The 19,422-nt window shown below is 35.9% G+C and overlaps 2 protein-coding genes across 2 annotated transcripts; both read right to left on the reverse strand.

Moving 5' to 3' along the window:
* Window positions 1-3,834: 3,834 nt before the first annotated feature.
* LOC116031579 lies at window positions 3,835-6,198 on the reverse strand. The gene is made up of 4 exons (XM_031273818.1): window positions 6,121-6,198; window positions 5,851-6,038; window positions 4,773-4,935; window positions 3,835-4,134 (listed from the first exon to the last, which is right to left on the reverse strand). Exons 1-4 carry the CDS (start codon window positions 6,196-6,198, stop codon window positions 3,931-3,933), a joined length of 633 nt encoding a protein of 210 aa, XP_031129678.1. The 3' UTR covers window positions 3,835-3,930.
* Window positions 6,199-14,838: 8,640 nt separating this feature from the next.
* On the reverse strand, window positions 14,839-17,945 carry LOC116031564 (glucan endo-1,3-beta-glucosidase 14-like). Its single transcript, XM_031273805.1, has 4 exons — window positions 17,707-17,945; window positions 17,179-17,591; window positions 16,450-17,094; window positions 14,839-15,377 (listed from the first exon to the last, which is right to left on the reverse strand). The coding sequence occupies exons 1-4, from the start codon at window positions 17,759-17,761 to the stop codon at window positions 15,291-15,293; spliced, it is 1,200 nt and encodes a 399-aa protein (XP_031129665.1). The 5' UTR covers window positions 17,762-17,945; the 3' UTR covers window positions 14,839-15,290.
* Window positions 17,946-19,422: the final 1,477 nt, after the last annotated feature.

Below are 19,422 nucleotides of genomic sequence, written 5' to 3' on the forward strand. Positions count from 1 at the left end.
ACTTCAATGTTCGATTTCCTAACTTGTTTGATTTCTATTTCTATTGTTTTTAGATTTTGTGCTTCATTATTGATTTTATTCTTTGAATGCCGTCTATTGTGCTCAACTGTTTGTCCATCAAGGACGATGTCCAGGTTTTAGTGTGGGGAGGTTCTGTTTTGGCTTTAAAAATAAAATTTTTGTTGAACTTGGCTTGAAGAACTCATTGTGCATAACTGTGGGTAGTCTATTTTCCATGTTTTGAAATTGTGACAACTTCCCTCTTGTTGGTTGGTGGTTTGTTTTGATGGTACTTGTGCAGCCTTGGTGGTTTGTTTTGATGGTACTTGTGCAGCCTAACTTGTCATGGATGATTCAAGGTTGAGCTTTTGTTTAATTCAGTCTCTTGTCAATAGTTGAGTTAACATCTAACTTAATTCTTGATCCTATGTGTTATGCATTGCTAGTAAAGGCTTATTGGAATTCCGGTGATATTTGATTTGCTATAGCTTGTCTCAGTGCTCTGATAGTGAAATCTAAGATTTGCATGCTTTGAACTGATTTAAGCCATTGTTGTTAGCCCAAGCCTTTAAACTTACCCTTATTATAATTGTTTTCCCTAGTTGTCCCCTTTGAGCCTTATTTTTGTTTAATAACTGCTAAACACTTTACCCCGTTCTTTGTTATTATTTTTTCTTGTTTAACCCTATTATGTAACCCTTAGCCTTTAGCCATATATTTTCATCCACCCTTAGAGAGAATGTAGCATTTGTTCTGTAGTTTAGAAGAAATTTCTTTTTGGAGCTTATTTTTATTAGAACTACTCTTGATATCTTTGTTCTAATGTGGGGGTTTGGTGAAAGGAATTAGTTGGTTGTTTTGTTTTGATGAAAAAAAAGTTGTTTGATGGTAGAAAAGAAAAAAAAAAGATTGAAAGAAAAGAAAAGAAAAAAAAATTGTTGTTGAGAAAAAGTTTGAAAAAGAAGAAGTGAAGAAAAAGGTTGTCAAAGAAAAATAAAAGTGCAAGTGGTTTACTTTGCTAGATAAGTTGAGTCCAACCCCACTATTTTAGAGTGTTCTTGTGTTCTCAACTGTAGTTTGCTCCATTGTCCATATTTGTAGTGTCTCTCATAGATTTAATTAGTTGTGAATAGGTGTGAAATTATCTGTTTCGTTTATTTTCCATACCCCTTCTTTGTTTAGCCACTCACCCTTAGCCCCATTACTTGATCTTAGCATGCAGTTTTAGAGTTGATCTATGAGATCTCATCTTAAGCCAAGTTCTGCATAATCTCAACTGAGTACTTGTGCACACAGGGTCCTAATCCACCTTAATTTTGGTGCCCAGTTATTGGCCTGAGATGAAAACTCATTTGTGATACTAAGATATTCTTAAAGTAGGTTAGGTTGTCATGAGTTAGTTGGTGGTTTGTTTGGTTGTGCAGGGAGGAAGTGTACGTGATCAGTCTTATTACTTGGAAGGTGGATTGTCCTTGGTAATTGCTTGAGGACAAGCAAAAGTTCTAGTGTGGGGTTGTGCAGGGAGGAAGTGTGATCAGTCTTATTACTTTAGATTTTCCTAGCATAATTTAGATTAGTTTTACATTAGATTATTTAATTTCAAGCTTGGAATCTCGAATTAGAGTTGGATTTGTTCTTTATTATTAGTAAATTAAAGTTCTCTTCTTCCTTTATTTACTTTCTTTTCAGATTTCTTGCAATGTTTGTGGTTATTTATTATTGCTTTGCTTTGTTTACCTTTATGAGATATGAGTAGTTAGCTTTAAGATTTGGATTAGGGTTCTATTGTTATTCTTGATGCTAGGTTTATGATTATTGCATAAAGGGGATAATTTATTAATCTAGGGTTTTTATGTTTGAATTGGATTATAAATTCCTCTTATAAATGTCTTGGTTAATTGTTTTCCCCTAATTTTGAGATTGTTATAGCATCAAGATTGCAATACCCCTAATCTGACCCATTATTTTATCATTTAATTTTTCACCCATTTAATTTGCATCTTTTATTTTAATTCTTTAATCATCATTTACTTGGATTTTAGTGAACTTCAATACTTTAGTGTCTAGAATTTTACATATCTCACAAGCACGTGAAATAGCCCCAATCCTCAGCGGAACGACATTTTTATCCTCTTTTTACTATCACCATTTTACTCATCACCCTCATCACGGATTTCGTCAAAAATTAACTGCAAATCCTCAACTTGACTTAGCACGATCTTTGAATCAACCATTTTAAAATCAAGGAACCGGCCAACAACAAATTTCTTTGCGCTGGCATCCTCGCTTTTATACTTATGATCCAAAGCTTCCCACAACGCCTTTGTTGTGCCAATTTTACGATATACATTGTAAAGGGCATCACACAACCTGTTCAAGATGTAGTCGTGGCAAAGGAAGTCTGAGTCCTTTCAAAACCCAACCGCCATCACGGAATGTGGATCATGTTCCTTCAACTCAGGAACCTTCTCGGTCAAGAACCGTGACAAGCCGAAAGTTGTCAGGTAGAATAACATCTTTTGCTGCCACCTCTTGAAGTTCGATCCCATGAACTTCTCCGACTTTTCAGTCGAACCACTTGGTACCGGAGGTACCCGCATCGTGGGGATATACCCATCGGTGTTCCCACCGTCATGTGAACTAACATTCACTAGTGGTGCATGGGAATGTGCAACATTGTAGCCATTCCCACCATTGTTGTTCTCAACAACATTCTTGTCCCCATCGTGAACTGGCAAAGCGGGGTTCTCCATTTCTTCGAGGAAATTAGATACAACAAACAAAAGGAATAAGGTTTTAAGTTTGTTAGGAAATATTACTACGAAAATAATATTTTTGGAAAAATAACAAGCACAAGAAACGAAAGGATTTTCTGGAAGGTGGTAAGCTTGAGTCGTGTAATCACTACACTGTCCTTAAAACCTTATTTGCTACCTCTCAAGGTGCTCGGAGCGTTGATATTGCATCCAATTGTGTCTACCATGAAAGAACCAAACATATTGAGGTTGATTGTCATTTTATACAAGAAAAGGTTGCATCTAGAGACATTATTACCACATTTGTTGGGTCAAATGATCAACTTTTTGATGTCCTCATTAAATCTCTTTGTGAACCTAGGATTGAATACATTTGTAACAAGCTTGAAACATTTGATTTATATGCTCCAGCTTGAGAGGGGAGTGTTGGAAATGTTGAAAATATCTTTCTTTGGGAAGCCTTTTTTCTGTAGCCATATTTGCTCTAGTTATTGTAGCCTTGAGGAGAGAAGTAGCCTTTCCTTGGGCAGTCTAGTATTTATTATGCATTTTTCCAATGTTTTATTTATGCCTATATATATGGTTGTAATCTAGATTACTTGGAATATAGATAAGAAATATTGTTTTGTACTTCTACACAGCTTCTTAACCTCTACAATCCTAATTCCTGAACTTTATATCATATACACTGAAGTTAGATACCTTTTGTCTATTTGTCTTCAGGGTAGACTCACTCAAGATGCTAAAATACTATAAACTTGATTTGATGTGAGCTAATGACCTCTAATTTATTGGTTAAGAAAAAGGCATTCAAGCCGGCATTGACAGTTCAATTGGTTTCTGAGTGGTAGATTATGGACATTCAAATAAAAAATTTAATTCCCCTGCATATATTGTGAAGTTGGAGTGTATCTGTCCAATTATTTGAGGACATTTGATCTTGAAAACTTGAGTGTTGCAATAGGTTATAATTTGTTATACTTTATGCAAAAGTATTGTATGAAATTGAAATGATATTGCTTAATAATATTGAATTTGAATACTGAAATTCATATTTTTAAATGAACTCTTTTCTGAATGTTGTCAAATGACTCACTTGCACTGAATGTTACCAACTACTAAATATTTACCTTCCCTCTAGAGCATGTTTTTCTTGGCCAAAAAATTATCTCTCTCAGTCTCTCTGTGGATTTTGGTTGATCAAGAGATTTAGAAGCTGCCTTCTCAACTGCTCTCTTAATTGGTAATTCAGAGCCAGATCTCTGTCCACACTCTCTTTAACAGTTAGGAGTTCTGATTTTCTTCTCTCGGCTGCAGCTATCTCAGAGTTATTTGAATGGTTAATGTTGCCTTTGAGTTCTGAAAATATCAACTTCAGCTGAAAGAAGGATCCATGTAAACAGTAACACCACTGACTAAGTGAACCTTATAATTTGTTACATACTTATATGTATTGCAATATTGGGCCAAACAGCTTATTAATCAATTTCATCGACTCCATTAGTGAGAAATGTATGCAACTCTTAAAACAAGGAAACTGAAGCCTAATAGTAACTCTCATGACTCATGGACTTCAATCTGCACTACTTCTAAGCTGTTTCGTTACAAGATTTTCTAGCATGATGAATAAATTGATAAATACTCATATCACCTAGCATGAGTTAATGTCACCTGGGATTCTCTGAGTATAGTGATTTTGTCACGTTTAGTCCTAAATTTTAAGCTAACCACACGTAGTCTTTCAACTTTCAAGTTAACCAACTATGGCCCTTCAAATTTCAAATTTTAACCATGGCCCTTCTAAAAGGACCACAATTGGTTAAGATTTGAAAGTTGAAGGGCTATGGATGGTTAACTTGCATGTTGAAGGACCATGGATGGTTAAATTTAAAAGTTGAAAGACCACGGTGGTTAATTTAAAAGTTTAGGACTTGCAGAATACATAAGCATTATTCAGCAGGCGATATTAATGAAAAGAAGCAAGCATAAAAAGGGCATGAAACAAACTTTACTGACCTCATTGGCATGACATCTCAATTCCTCTATTTGCACTTGGCATTCAAGTACAAAATTTTCCACTTGCTCCATGAATTCATCCATCTCCTTATTTTCTGAAGCGTAATACTTCTGCTTTTCTTTCTCTAGTTCCTCCAGCTCCTCTACCTCATTCTTCAAATATCTAATCATTATAAATGCCCTAAAAATCAATCTTCATTGCCTGCAATTCTCCCTCTACCAGACACCTAAATTGCATGAAGATAAATTCAAAATATGAATGCAGAATTGTTCTTTATCTGCACAAAGAATGTCTCTCCAAACAAAACTATGTTAATACCAACTGGGTCCTCCAAGTATAGTGGCACCGCCATATTTAGTCCTAAACTTTCAATTTAACCAAATCTGGTCCTTCAACTTTCAAATTTAACCACCCATGGTCCTTCAACTTTCACGCTAACCACTCATGGTCCTTCAACATTTTAACCATCCCGGATCCTAACTTTTCCCTTACTTAAACTAAGGGAATGACCATGGATGGCTAAATTTGAAAGTTGAAGGATCACGGATGGTTAAATTGAAAGTTTAGAACTAAACGTGACAGTGCAATTATATCGGAGGACCCCAACTGGTATTATTAACTCAAATCAAATGCTAGCTTATGCACAAAATTTCCCCACAATAAAAGGTAGTCAAGTATTCATAACACAGAGTTGTATACTGTGTCCACGAAGTAAACTCACTTGCCAAGTCTCCACCAAAATAAATTGATCTCTGACCCCTCTTATCTACCAATAATGATTTACTACAAACTTTGATTCATTGTTTCGTATTGCCAACAAAGAAAAATAATGGCAATTCTCCTGTAACCTTGACTCTCTCATTCACTAAGGCATTTCAGCATACACATTATGTGAACAGCACATATTCAGGCTTGAATTTGAACCTCGAATATACAAAAGCCTAACACATACATCATGTGCAGAGAACACTTTTGGCTATATTTCTGGGTAAGTATACGAAGTATCTATCACAATGTTCTAATCAAGCAAATGAACTAACCAAATTAGAATGACAGAGGAATTGCAGATATTCATGCCTGACTTTCTGTAGAGTGCTGAGATAATCAGAGTCAAGGCGATCCATTTCGGATTTGAGAGAAGAGATAGCGAAGTGTTGAGAAGAGATCTTGAGGTCGAGATTAAGGCAGCGCCGTTCTAGGGATCTGATATTCGAGAGCCTTGCGGCTAACACCTGAGATTTGGTTATCTGAAGCTCTTTCTCCGCCTGTACAATCACTAACTACGGATTCAAATTTTGCATTTCTCGTGAGGGTTTCTACAGAGAAAAATCTCGAAATGCGAGAGACCTGAAGTAGAGAGAGACGTTGATTTCTGGTCTGTTCCATTTGTTCCAGTCTTTCGCGAAACCCCGACGGAAGCGCCATTGCTAGCTGAGCTGAGCGTCGTGAGTAAGATTTGAGGAGTTGGGTTTCCCTCCAACCAATATAATAAGACTGAGGAAAATGAACTCAGAATTGAAATTCTAAGAATGTGAGGAAAAAGCATTTTATATTGTGTGTTTCATAAAGCAAAACTTTTCATTGAATTCGAAATTTTCAAATTTGGAGAAAGTAAATGTTATAATTATAAAATATGACACAAAAATATGGCTCATTTTGAGATTTGATTTACACTCCACACGAGAGAGCCTTTATGTTATACAATTTCCTATGTCTAAAAACGACTCTTGTATTAGCGGTGCAAACTCACTTTCCCAAATTAATGTGGGACAAAGGCATACTTTAAAGCTTTCTCTCCATTTTTCCAACTCAAATGAAAAAATGTGAAAATCAATTTCTCATTCACCCATTATCCGTTTTGTGTGTACAATATATAATCTTTTCGTCTAACTACGAAGAATCCGAATCCACTTTGACTTGACCCGAATCGGAAGTGGACCCCACTTATATTTGTACCACAAAATAACCACTAAAATTTTTCCATTTTATGTTATTTTTTCAACGGTAAATTCTTTGTTTTGTGACAAAAATACCTTTAGTCATTTTTGTTAATTACTTAATTAATATAGTAGTCTTTATACATGTTATTTCTTAAAGCAATATTTTTACAAATCAAATAATGGAATTTGCTTCGGCAATCTGAGTATGGTAATGTTATATAGAGTATTACTTTATTTGGTTTAAGTACAGTTATGATATTAGTTGGTAATGTTATATTACTTCAAAGTTAATGTAGTTGTACTGTTTCAAGTTAATATGATTATCTCCATTTTTTTTAGTTAATATAAGATTACCTCAAAATATTTCAAGTTTTCACTTGGTAACTAATCCTGATATTATAACAACAACAACAACAACAACAATAATAACTATAAAATGAATATATGCTTATATCAAATATACATATAGATGCCAAAGACCTTGTGGTCTAGTGACACCTGGTTTACACTCCCACATAAAAGGGATTGGGTTCAAGCCTTAGTGGAGGTGATTGTATATACGATGGTATTTCTGTCTGTAATTATGATCACACATTTAGAAATGTTTTACTGTGCATTTTTCTCTTATTTTTCTTTATTTTTTAAACGTTAGATTTACTAGATCGATGGGATTTGTAAATACTTCTCACCTAGAGGGTTGTAAATACTTCTCACCTAGAGTCGTCGGCCTTTGTACTCTTCATCAAGCACGACGTTGACTATAGACGTGGGTAGAAGACGATCAGAAAAGAAAAAAATCGCATAGATGGCCAAAAACACAAAAGTTTTACGTACGTATTGCAACATGGATTATTGTCGACAATATAATTTGTCATGTGTGGTTTTCTCACTTGAGACCTATAATATTTTTTAACTAAAATATAATATCTTTTTATAGATTTTTGAAAAATAAAAGAATTGCAATCTCATGTGAGCTGATCTAATACAAATTTTTGAGTCAATTAAAAAATTATTTCAGGCTATAGTTGTATCAATTGTTTGATGCAATATAAGGGAAACAAAAGAAATTTTTAATTTTAATTTGGAATATGCCATTTAAATTTTCAATTTTTCATTATTTATAATCTTATTTCTAAATTAAAAACAAGCTACAAGTATACATATTCTCAATTTGTTTCTTTTCTCTAATTTTTCATTTGTCTAAAAAGAATTTAAAAAAATATATCAGATAATTTCTACAAGTAATAAATGCACATTAAGTTTTACGTCACCTTATTATGAATTTTCATATAAGAAGTGCTTCATTTTCAATGATTAATTATAAATTGTACTCCGTATTATACAAATTCTTGATCATGCGTGCATTCAAATCTCACCAACCGAGATTATGTTCCGTAGTCCCTCTTTATAAACTTGTTTGAGAAATGAGATGCAATAATGGTTGATTATTCAAAATTAATAGTTATAAACTGTAATTATAAAAACCAAGCCATAATCACGCCCCGTCTGGCCCGCCACCCAAAAAGAATGGATGAGTGGATAAAACATTATTTTTGTATTTAAAAATTATGAGTTTGATTCTTGTCAACATCTTTTCAATCGAACCCACAACGCACAGGTCGCCCTATTGTAATTTACCTTTTATGTGTGATATACGAAAAATTACACAATAGCGAAGTTTATCCAATCTACACCATTGAATAGTGACAGCATACTTCGCTCATTAAAAAAGAATTAATAAATACATGTTCACAAAGCACTAGCCGCAACTACATGCATAAAACTGGTTTGAGGTAAAAATCTTGAATTTAGTTGGGCTAATTACCTAAATATAATCTTGACCTTTTTTACCTGACAGCCGCTGATGAATTATTACCACTAATTACATTAGTGGATATTGGATAATTTATTATGTGCTTTATTCCTTTTCATTATTGTTGACCCCAACATATATAGTTGTTCCACTCATCAAACATCATACAATTATTAATTTAATTTGGACTATGGTCTAATTTGGTTAGGCCCCGTTTTGCAGCGCTTTATCGACGTGTCGGATGAGCTAGCTAGCTAGCCATACCTTGACTGAATGGTTAGATCTTGTATGATGGGGGAAGAATGACAAAAAGAAAATCTTCATATCCAATTTCTATTTAACTTTTTCTTCTCTTTTTATATAATAATAATTGACAGGATAATTGGACAAGACACCAAACTCGAGTTCGCACTCACACTCTTGATCTAACCTGTCAAATAGTAACGGTCATGATCAGATAGGAAGTGGAACGGTACACTTAAAGCGCACTTATTGGTACGGCGACCCATAAAGAACAGAAGTTATAGAGGAGAGTGCACAACAATTACTAAGGAGTCACGACACTTAGTAAGGGGAGCCGTTGCACTTAATAGGAGACCATTGTGCCATTATACTAACCGTTATACTTAGTAGCTCACTATCCAGCATAAAAAACTGAGCCCCTTTGACAATAGGGGAGGCACGCACACAAACTTGTACTCAAACTTAGAGAGATACAACGTAACTACTCTACTTAATTAATTAAGTTATTTACCGTCATTAGTGCTCTCATCGAGAGCCTGAGATCAATTCTCAAGTAGGCTAATGCACGTCTTTCTCTCCCATCAACAAGCTTGAAGCAATGGCACGAAGTAGATCAAACAATGCCTATGGTTCCCGCAACCTCAACCCCAATGGTAGCTAGTGGAGGTGCTCAATCGACAAACTCATGTGATCTTTGTGACCAATTCAACAATAATCATATATACCCATGGTTGCAGTAGGCGCTAAGTGCTAGTCGGGTGGTACACTAGCGCCTAGCGCCTAGGCGGTCTAGGTAGCGCCTAGGCAGTGCCTAGGCAGCGACCTATGAAAACAAAAAAATAGTGTGTGTGTGGGTATATGTCATATATATATCTCTTACTTCTCTTATTTATATAAATTATATAAATAAATAAATTTAAATATATATAAATATAATAAAAAAAATTAACAATACCGACTCGCCCGAGTTAACTCTGCTAACTTTGTCGAGTTGGGTGAGTTAACTCGGGCGAGTCGGTTGCCAACTCCGTCGAGTCAACCTCCAACTCTGCCTAGTCGGCTGTGTTAAGCTCTAGGTGGCCACTTAGGCGGTCAACCACCTAGGCGGCCTAGGTGGGCAATTTTTGCAACAGTGATCATACCAAAGGGCAGCAAGGGCCCGGAGCACCAACTACACCATTGGACTTCCATTCAAGCTTCCATACCATTCAACAAGCAACAACAGCGCTGACCCATTTGGTGACAAGAGTGCAAAATCTGGTTCCCTCGCTGCCGCCCTTAGGCGATGTTGAAGTGATGTCATCGCTATGAGAGAAAACCCAACGGCAAGGAGGAATACGTACACAGGGCGGCCAACCTCGTTCTTAGGGAAAAGAGGCTGAGGGCCAAGACCAACACACAGAAGTGAGGGATGAATGTGTTCAAAGTGGAGGGTCGGCGTACGACCTATCGACTCCAAATGCGTCCTAGAGCGGTTATGCGAGAGGGCACCGGTCCGGGAGAGATTAGGCCCACAGTTAAGGATCGAGGGGTCATCTACCAAGGGACCACACCAAGACAGAACCAAGACATTGAGTGAGGGAGAGCAACTTCCTTGGTCATAAATAGTGTATGAGTTTGGAGGGCCGCTCCTCGTCGATCCACTATGCAAAAGCGAACCCCAAATGTGCAGGAGGAGGTGGTGGAGCAACTATAGTGGAAAATAAAGGAGTTAGAAAAGAAAATGGAGGTGAGGGAGCAATCACCGGAACCCAAGGTAAGGATGGTCACATACACCATTTATCCTGAGTATAATGGACGCGCCCCTTCCTAAGGATTTTAGACTTCCAACTATCAAGGCATCCACCGGGACCTCTGACCCGCACACACACACATGACGCGATACAAGGCGGCTATGGTTATTGTTGGGGACAAAATGACGCGATCATGTGCAGGGTATTCTGGATGGCCTAGGATTAGTTCAACGCAATCCCAAATTTGTCAATATGAATGTTTGTCGAGCTTATCAAGGTGCTTAGATCTGGAGATTTTCACAACCAGTTGAACACCTACTCCCTCGCTCCTACAAAGATTTGATGAGAACGACGAACCGCTACGCAGAAGCAGCAGAGGAGGCCGATAAGAAGAAAAAAGAAGACGAGGAAGACAATGGAGGAGGAAAGTCTAAGAAAATGAGTCCAACCAACCAGATGTCATGCTCGGCTCAATCATAGAAGGGAGGTAGGGATCAGTTCTCAGGAGGACCCCGTTTGGTCTCCTTGCACCATTTAACCCCACTGACTCATCCAATTAGCGTGATCTTGGATCATGCCAAAGAGATGGGGATAGTGCAATTTCTATATGAATGCATGAAAGTTTCCCCGAAGGAGACCAAACTAACTAATGCCTGTTCTACCGACATGTTGGCCACGACGACACTGACAAGTGTCATGTTCTCAAGAGACAGATAGAGAAACTAATTCAGCAGGATACTTTAGTCAATTTGTTAAGTGCTCAAGGCAACAACAAAAACATCAACAAAAGGGTTGACCCAAAAATGTATGGTTAAAGGGCAAGGGTCCCGAGCCATCTACCTCTAGCACAAAAAAGATATGGTACGGTCATATTGCGGAGGAGGGGGACAAGGAGTTAGAGAAGGAGCCCACGCAAGGTAAAGAGCAAGTTAATTATTCGCTGAGAAGTGGAAGATCGGCAAGAAGATTATAAAATAATCTTGTAACTATTTATCATGGTTTGCTCTGATCAATCTTCTTGAATAAAAATAAAATAAAATAACTTATTTAATTTTAATTCATAGAGTCCTCTGTGTTAGCAGAGCGGGAGCTCGAGGCCGTGTCTTTGGCCACCATAATCGAGGCCTGTTCTTGGCAACTATGACTGAGGCCTATCCTCGGCTAGGAAGAAAAAATGGGGAGTTAGAGGCCGTGTCCTCAACCTCATTTGACCGAGGATGGGGAGATCAGACCTCATCCGATCCATCCAACAAAAGTAGTGGTCCCTAAGCTACAAGAGCATTGAAAGTGTTACTAAGGGCTCTCTATTGTTCGCAACTCTAATAGGAGCATGGGGTCTGACCCTTACGACACACAACAAGTAATGAGTTCCATTGAGAAATTCATGGTGATTTGCTCGATGACATCCTAAGCACACCCATATCCAAGTTCAAACCACGACAATTCGAATTAAAATTTCGTGGCTTATCTTGTTACCAAAAAGCAAAACAACAAAAAAAAAAAACAAAACAAAACAAAAACAAAAACAACCAAAAAGACAAAGAAAACAAAAAATAAAAAATAAATAAATACTCACCGAGGCTAGTCCTCAGCCATATACTCTGTCCGGCGTCGTAAAAAAATTAATTAATTAATTAAAGATAAAAAATAAAGAAAATAAAAATACTTTTATTATCAAATTAAAACAAATTAAAAAAATTGTTATTAGTTCCTAGCCAGCTTCTCTCTACGAGCAGGGGTTGGTGACGGGATAATAATAAGTCAGCACTTTATTACTCGATAGCCGACTCTGCTGCGTCGTAATAAGTAGGGGGCTGGTAACAAGATAATTAGATAAGACATTGGACCCAAATCGGCGCTCTTGGTCTAAGTTGTCAAAGTAGTGAAGACAATCAAATAGTAACGGTCATGGTCAGATAGGAGGTGTAATGGTACACTTAAAGCGCATTTATTGGTACACCGACCTATAAAGAGCAAAAGTTATAGACTTATTTCTATAGTTGTCAAAGTAGTGAAGACTTATTTTTTATTTGACGACATATTTCTTTAGTCATCAACTAAGATTACACGTCAAGACTAATTATGTTTGTATGTGTCAGGTAAAAGACCTTTGATTAAGTTGTGTCAGGTAAAAGACCTTTGATTAAGTTAAAAGATACTCTGATCTCAACATTCCTTCACAAATTTAACCTATCTCACAAATTATAATCTATGAGACGGTCTCACATAAATGTGACTCAAAATTTATATAAGGGTGGGTAAGTGATTATAATTTTTTAATTGGTTTTCATGAAAAAAGTTGATATAGGGAATTAATATAAGTGATAGTAGAAATGTCATCTGCCAATGCAGCCTGAACTTTACCCATCCAATGCACATGCTACTTTACGTGTAAATGCGGTCGCAAACCGTGTTATTCCACTATTCCATTTATGTCTGTTTTCTGGCCGGAAAAAGCACCAAACCGCCGGACGTGATATGTTTATTACTAAAAGGTTCCCAAAAAAAAAAAGAAAAAAAAAAGAGCTCAATCATTATTGATACTTATAAACCAAAAACTAAATACCTTATTAAGAAATTATCAAAATACTCTCATATTTTTTTTGTCTAGTTACAAATATAATCGTAACTAAAATAATAAACCAAAACTAATCATGTTCAAGTTAAGTATGTTCCGAAAAGCAAATTCAAGACATCTTGGTTAAATTGAACGAGACTCATGAAATTTCATATCTCATAAAATTGCTTTAATTTCTATACAAGTCAAAATAATCATGGAGCTGAGTCTCGTCATATTACTTTGACGACCGGTGTTTTAACTAAGGCCTTATTTGGTATATAAATAGATTGTATTTGTTGTTTTGACGGGTTGGTTAGCGTTAGCTATTTGTAGGATAGATGATAGGTTTTGAAATTAATTCTTTATTGCTAATATGTAATATGATTTATTAGGATATGAATATATTTTATTATTTATGGTGTTGTTAGTAATGATGTTATAATTATAATTATTTATAAAATGCAAATCACTCATTTTAAAATTAATTCATTCATATTTTTCAATAAATCAACCTTTATTTTTAGACAATAAGGCAATTTCCATTGCCACGGTCACATTTTTTATCCCCATCGCCTCCTCAAATTTGAAAGGAAGTAGCGCTAACCTCCCTAACATGTCAAGAATGTTTATTAAAAGAACCCCTCCCCCCCCCTCCTCACCCCACCCCAAAAAAATGATTGTAGTCACGGTAAATGTCTCAAAAGAAGAAGGTAGCATAACAAATAAAGATGATGATTGTTATTATTATTGTTACTATTATTGTTATTATTATTAAAAATGACATATAAGAAAAAAATTGACATATCATTGAATTTTTATCGGTAGTATGTTAGTCCGTAGTAAAATAAATTTAATTGTATGATTATATATAATTCAAGAACTTAATTATAACTTTTTAAAATTTGGTGATTTAATTTATGTTTTGCTAATAGTTGATTGATTTATTTCATATTTTTTATTTGGGGTTGGTTGAATATCAATGCGGGGTTCATGTGCACCATGTTAGCTGATTTTGGACAAAAACTTTGTTTTCTTTGTCAACATATATAGAATGTCCAAAGCTCCTTTTCGTAAAGATAGCCGCAGGTGACTATGCAGTCTACAGTGCTAGCTGACGGTTATGGCCAGGTAATAAAGCTAGGAGCCTCCTAGGAAAGTTACAAATTTCCTAATCCATCTTATCATGAATTAATAATGTTTTGTTTGAATTATATAGAAACTCATCATTACTATTTAAGAGTGTGAATTAGATAAATATGTAATAGTCAATAAATAATATAGAAGAGATAAACCAATTAAAAAAAATTTTATGTGACGAATTCGTCTCTATTGTCAGGAGGGCCGGAGACGAAGGTTCGTCTCCCACACATTCTGACAATGGAGACAAAGGTCTTCATATCCATTGTTGGAGACGAAAGTCTTCGTCTTTGGTCATGGGGACGAAGATGATCGGAGACGATTCGTCTCCGACTGTTCTTGTTTTTTTTTTTAATGTTAATTAATTATTATATTTAAATTATTTTTAAAAAATTATTTTTAAAATTGATAACCGCCACATCAGCACACTTTCAGGTAAACAAGTCATTTTGACTTGATTACATGAGTTTGTGTTGTTCAGGGACCCAATTACATTTTTCTTTAATAACCTAATTGCAGTTTGGTGTGCAGCTCATTTGATCCTTATTCTTTTTTATATATTTTTATATGTATGCACCAAAAAAAAAAAAAAAAAAAACAGTTGTTGCGGAATCCACATTCAAAAGTAAAGATCTTTAATTGTAACCCATAAGAGGATTCTGATCCTCACAAGATTTGTTCTCTCAATGAATTCCCTCTTCATTGATTAAATAATCATCATAGAAAAGAGAAGTGTACATGTACATTCAATTTCCTAATTCCATAATCAAAAGATAAATAAAGTTAAATATTCCTAAAACGTATAACGAAACATATTTACTAATTAATCATCGTCATTTGTCACACCACATTTCAGTAATGTGTCATGTCTAGACTTTCTAATCCCGGCCCTTCATCCATCGTAGTCTTGACCCTTCAAACTTTTGGGATATGTTGTGGTTGATCATATGGTGTAGGCCATGTTTGGGTCGTGATCGATCCTTCATGAAACTCTTCACTGTTGCGATGCCAAATGGCCCTGGCAACACCTCAACATTTTCTTGCTCGAAATGTGGCAGGTGCGAAATTACATCCAAGCCCCCACCATTGCTTTAGTGTTGTCTTCTAATCATAGCTTGCCATGCCAACAAATGTACAAGCATCCAGAACCCCAGACTTTGATATTCCATATGCTCTACCTGTTTGCCAATAATTGTTGCAAAGATGACCAAACGTGGGACAAAAGAAAAAGAAATTAAGTATTAAAATACATTATGTACGAAAAATAAATACTCCGTAATAGATAAGTTACGGAGTATAAGCAATAAGACTTTAATTTCTATTTAACATCATTCTATATAATACTTTATTCTCAAAAAATAACTCATAGGCTTTGATATCAATCATAAGAATTTGCTCCAACCCATCTAAATTGCAATTCTAATTCCTCAATTTTGAGGAATTACAAATCATACCTATTTCTACGAATTGCAAATCCATGATATGTGAAAAAAAAAAAAGGTTATGAAAATAAAATTCTCTCTCTAATAATCTTGCATCCTAAAGTGAGAATTGTAATTCTATAAATACTTTAGTCTTTATATTATATATTCCACTTTCAATTTCTATGTAAGCCAAACATTAGAATAGAAATTCCTAACAATTTTATTCCTATCGAACCAATTATAGAATTTGAATTTCTACCTTATATCCATAGAATCCATATATCTCAATATCCTTAAATTGAATGAGACTATATTGCATACTAAAAAAGAAAAAAGGTGTGTGCATTGGCAAACCTATCCCCAACAACATTCAACTTTAATTTCATGTGGGTTGTACTATGCGGGCTTAGCCAACGCTCAACAATCCCTAGTCAAGTTGCATAGCATTCTTGACTAGCCTATCTCATTCGGGATTGGACTCGACTACTGTTTTGTTATCATTTAGCCGACGCCCAATAATCCCCTCCCTGCCCAGTAACATGCCTATTGCCCATCCCATTCGAGACTAGGTTCGGCTAGGGTCTCGCTATCGATTCGAACACGTGATTTTAGCTCCGGTAAGTTAAGGATGCTTAACCACGAAGTTTTTAGATTATTTAGTTGTCACACTTTTTTTAAAATCAATTAATAAGTTGGTAAACATTAACCATTTAATCACGTTCTGAATCGAGCAGCTCAACTCGGCAACCCCAACAATTTGTTTCAAAATTTTAAATGGAATTAGAGGAAAAGAAAAAAAAAAAAATTCATTAGCTAAAGTGGTTACCTTTGTAGCAGAGGAAGCCAGGGAAACGGAAGCAGATGAGGGTGATGAAGAAGCAGAGGTAGAGGACAACAGTCCGACATTATAAGCCATGGTCCCATCAGGTTGAAACAACCCATAGTTCCTCTCCGAGGTCGGCCCAGGCTTCATGTCTTCATTAAACAACGCGAAAACATAAATCTCCAATCTCACGTTAGGCCGCAACGGCGTCCCTTCATTAAGCAGCTGCCTCCTCATCAAATTCCTGTTATAAATCGCCGCATTCTGGAGCGAGGCCCCCACCTCGTCGGCGTCTCCCTTCGACGGCCACCCCGTCTCCGACACCCTCACCTCCACGCCGGTGAACCCCATCCGCGAAATGGCGAAAACCACCGCGTCCACCTGCGCGTACAACATGTTGTCGTAGCGTAGCCGAGTGTAGGGGTCCACCATCCCCGCGTTGGGGTTGAACAGAACGTAGTCCAGAGAGATTTTCGCCGGCGAGTCTTTGTATGCGAAATACGGGTAAGCGTTTATCCAAAACGGCGAGCCCGTGGCGGCCAAGAACTGCAGAAATTGCTTCATCACTCCGGCGATCTCCGGCTTGAAATACCCGCTCGACGGCGGGAACGAATTCCCCAGAACCGCTAAGGAATGAGGGGACGATATCTGTGTAAGTTACCAAGAACAAATGAGTTTAGTAGTAACAAAAGTTACAACAGGAATGTATTTAGAACTAGAAAATATAACAACCTGAATGTAACGGTCAAATCCCTGTTTGACCAGAGCTGCATGGATGTTGACCATGGCGGGTACGAGGTATCCCATCAATGACGTGTCATCGTCGGTGATAATCTCATTCCCGACGGAGATCCCGGCGATCTTCGCGGCGGGGAAGTAGGGCTTAATATTGGCGCTGACCCACTGGTTGGCCTGTTGCGGATCGCCGGCCAAACTGGCCAGCATTTCATTCTCGACCGTCACGATGAGTTCAACGTTGGAGTTCGCAAATGCCGTCAAGATTTCCGGGTTGGTGTCGTAGATTCTTGTCTTGGTAATCCTCAAAGCTTCCAGGAGTTGCAGAGCTTTCTCCGGCGCCGGCAAATTATTCCCGATCTGACCATAATTGATCCCAAGGGATTCCACTTCTCTAAGAAACCCAAAACCTGTTCAACATTCCAAGAATGGGTCACATCACATGCAATATAATCAACAAATTAAAATTTAAAAAAAAAAAAAAAAACACGAATTGACAAGAAAGCGGGTGGGATTTAGGTATACCAGAAAGGAAAAGAAGGAATTGGAGAATAGTGATTCTTCTAAGAGAAGTATTCATGGCAATGAAGAAGAATTGGAGAAGAAGAAAGTGATTGTTATTTTGAGGTGGAGAATGGTGGTGGGCAGAGTGCGGCGGCCGGGAGACATGAAAGAAGTGGCAGAGGGGATTTTATAGGGAAGCTAAGTATGATATTTGGGAATTCTTTTCTTTACTTGTTTGCTTTTTATGGTTTGGTTTTATTTGAGGGTAATAAGTTTGCCTGGCTTGGTCTACGTATCCTCTAGTATTCTCCCCCTCTTGCTTTTTATGGTTTTATATTTGAGGATAATAAGTTTGCCTCTTCTATAATAATAATAATAATAATTATTATTATAATATCACAAAAACTAGTTTTTGTAAGACTCTCTCATAGATTCTTGTCTAATCCGTGAAACGGATCGGGTCAAGGTGAAAACTGTAACACTTATACATGAATAAAATATTTGTTACTTAGAAAGGAAGCATAATATTTTTGAAGGATAATTAGTACTTTTACATTTCAATTTACAAGTATTACATTTTTTAGTATAAATATTACATTTCTATATTGACTCAACCCGTCTCACATATAAAAATTTATGAGACGATCTCATAAGAAAGTCACTTTATAGCAGTTACACCATACTAATTTATATAGAAAGGGAGTTGTATTATATTTAACTAAAGTTTAGAAAGTTAAGTCTTCTAAGTTAAACAATGGGTTTTGGAATTGCTTCCTATTTAAAGTTTAATTTGCTAATAGTTCGACATTAAATATTATTGTTGAGTTTTTCTTTTTAAAGGCAATAGAATACCTAATCATGTATTATTAATATTATTTATCATTAGCAGTTGATTCAAATTTTGGTATTGATATTTTCCTTTTTAATTATTGAAAATTTCGATTTTGTTTTACTTTTAATTCTCGACTATAAAAATTATTTTACTTTTAGTTTAAAATACTCAAAATTTCTCTAAGTTGTAATTTTTTTTTTAAATAATGTTAAACACTTCTCTTAAACCCAATCATCTCCTTCTAATATGATATTATATGATTGAATTTTTCAATATTTGATTATAATGATGCCATTTCATAAGCACAGAATGTAAGGAATGTAATACTACAAAAATAAAGGAGGGAAAGAGTTTCTTAAAACTTCCCTTTGATGTTCGGAGTAAACTTATGCCGCATTTTTAGATTCATTTTTGGATTTAATTTGCCTCCCACCTGCGCGAGAAAGAGCTTCTAAGCTAAACAATTTAAATTCCATCTAAAATGATATTGTATATATAGTGCGCCTTAGTGGTGCAAACCCACTTTTTTTTTCAATGTTGGAAAAAAGGCTTTTCAAGTCTTTTCACCTTCATTTTCCAACTAAAATGAGTCTAATTTAAAAATTAATTTTTCATTTGCCCATTATCCTTGTTCAACATACAATATATCAATTTTTCATCCCACTACAAATAACCTGAATCAACTTTGTCTCGATCCAAATAAAAAATGAACCTTATATATATTTGTATCACAAAATAACCACTTAAAATGTTATTTATGTTATTTTTTCATCAACTATTGGACCATTTTGACAAGTAAAATCTTAAAATTAGCAATACTTTCTTCGCAAGAACGAAAAATATGATTATTTTATTATAAGGAAAATGGCAGTTTTAGTCCATTAGTTATGCCTAAATTATATTGT

This window comes from Ipomoea triloba, chromosome 10 (assembly GCF_003576645.1).
Source record: "Ipomoea triloba cultivar NCNSP0323 chromosome 10, ASM357664v1".
NCBI classification, from domain to species: Eukaryota; Viridiplantae; Streptophyta; class Magnoliopsida; order Solanales; family Convolvulaceae; genus Ipomoea; species Ipomoea triloba.

Coding starts and splice junctions, on each gene's coding strand:
- LOC116031564 (XM_031273805.1), bottom strand. CDS start 17,761: ATGAATACTTCTCTTAGAAGAATCACTATTCTCCAATTCCTTCTTTTC. Junction 17,592..17,706: donor ATTCCTTCTTTTCCTTTCTG/GTATACCTAAAT, acceptor AATGTTGAACAG/GTTTTGGGTTTCTTAGAGAA. Junction 15,378..16,449: donor TGGCTTCCTCTGCTACAAAG/GTAACCACTTTA, acceptor ATTGGCAAACAG/GTAGAGCATATGGAATATCA.
- LOC116031579 (XM_031273818.1), bottom strand. CDS start 6,198: ATGGCGCTTCCGTCGGGGTTTCGCGAAAGACTGGAACAAATGGAACAG. Junction 6,039..6,120: donor AACGTCTCTCTCTACTTCAG/GTCTCTCGCATT, acceptor GTGATTGTACAG/GCGGAGAAAGAGCTTCAGAT. Junction 4,936..5,850: donor AGCACTCTACAGAAAGTCAG/GCATGAATATCT, acceptor TATAATGATTAG/ATATTTGAAGAATGAGGTAG.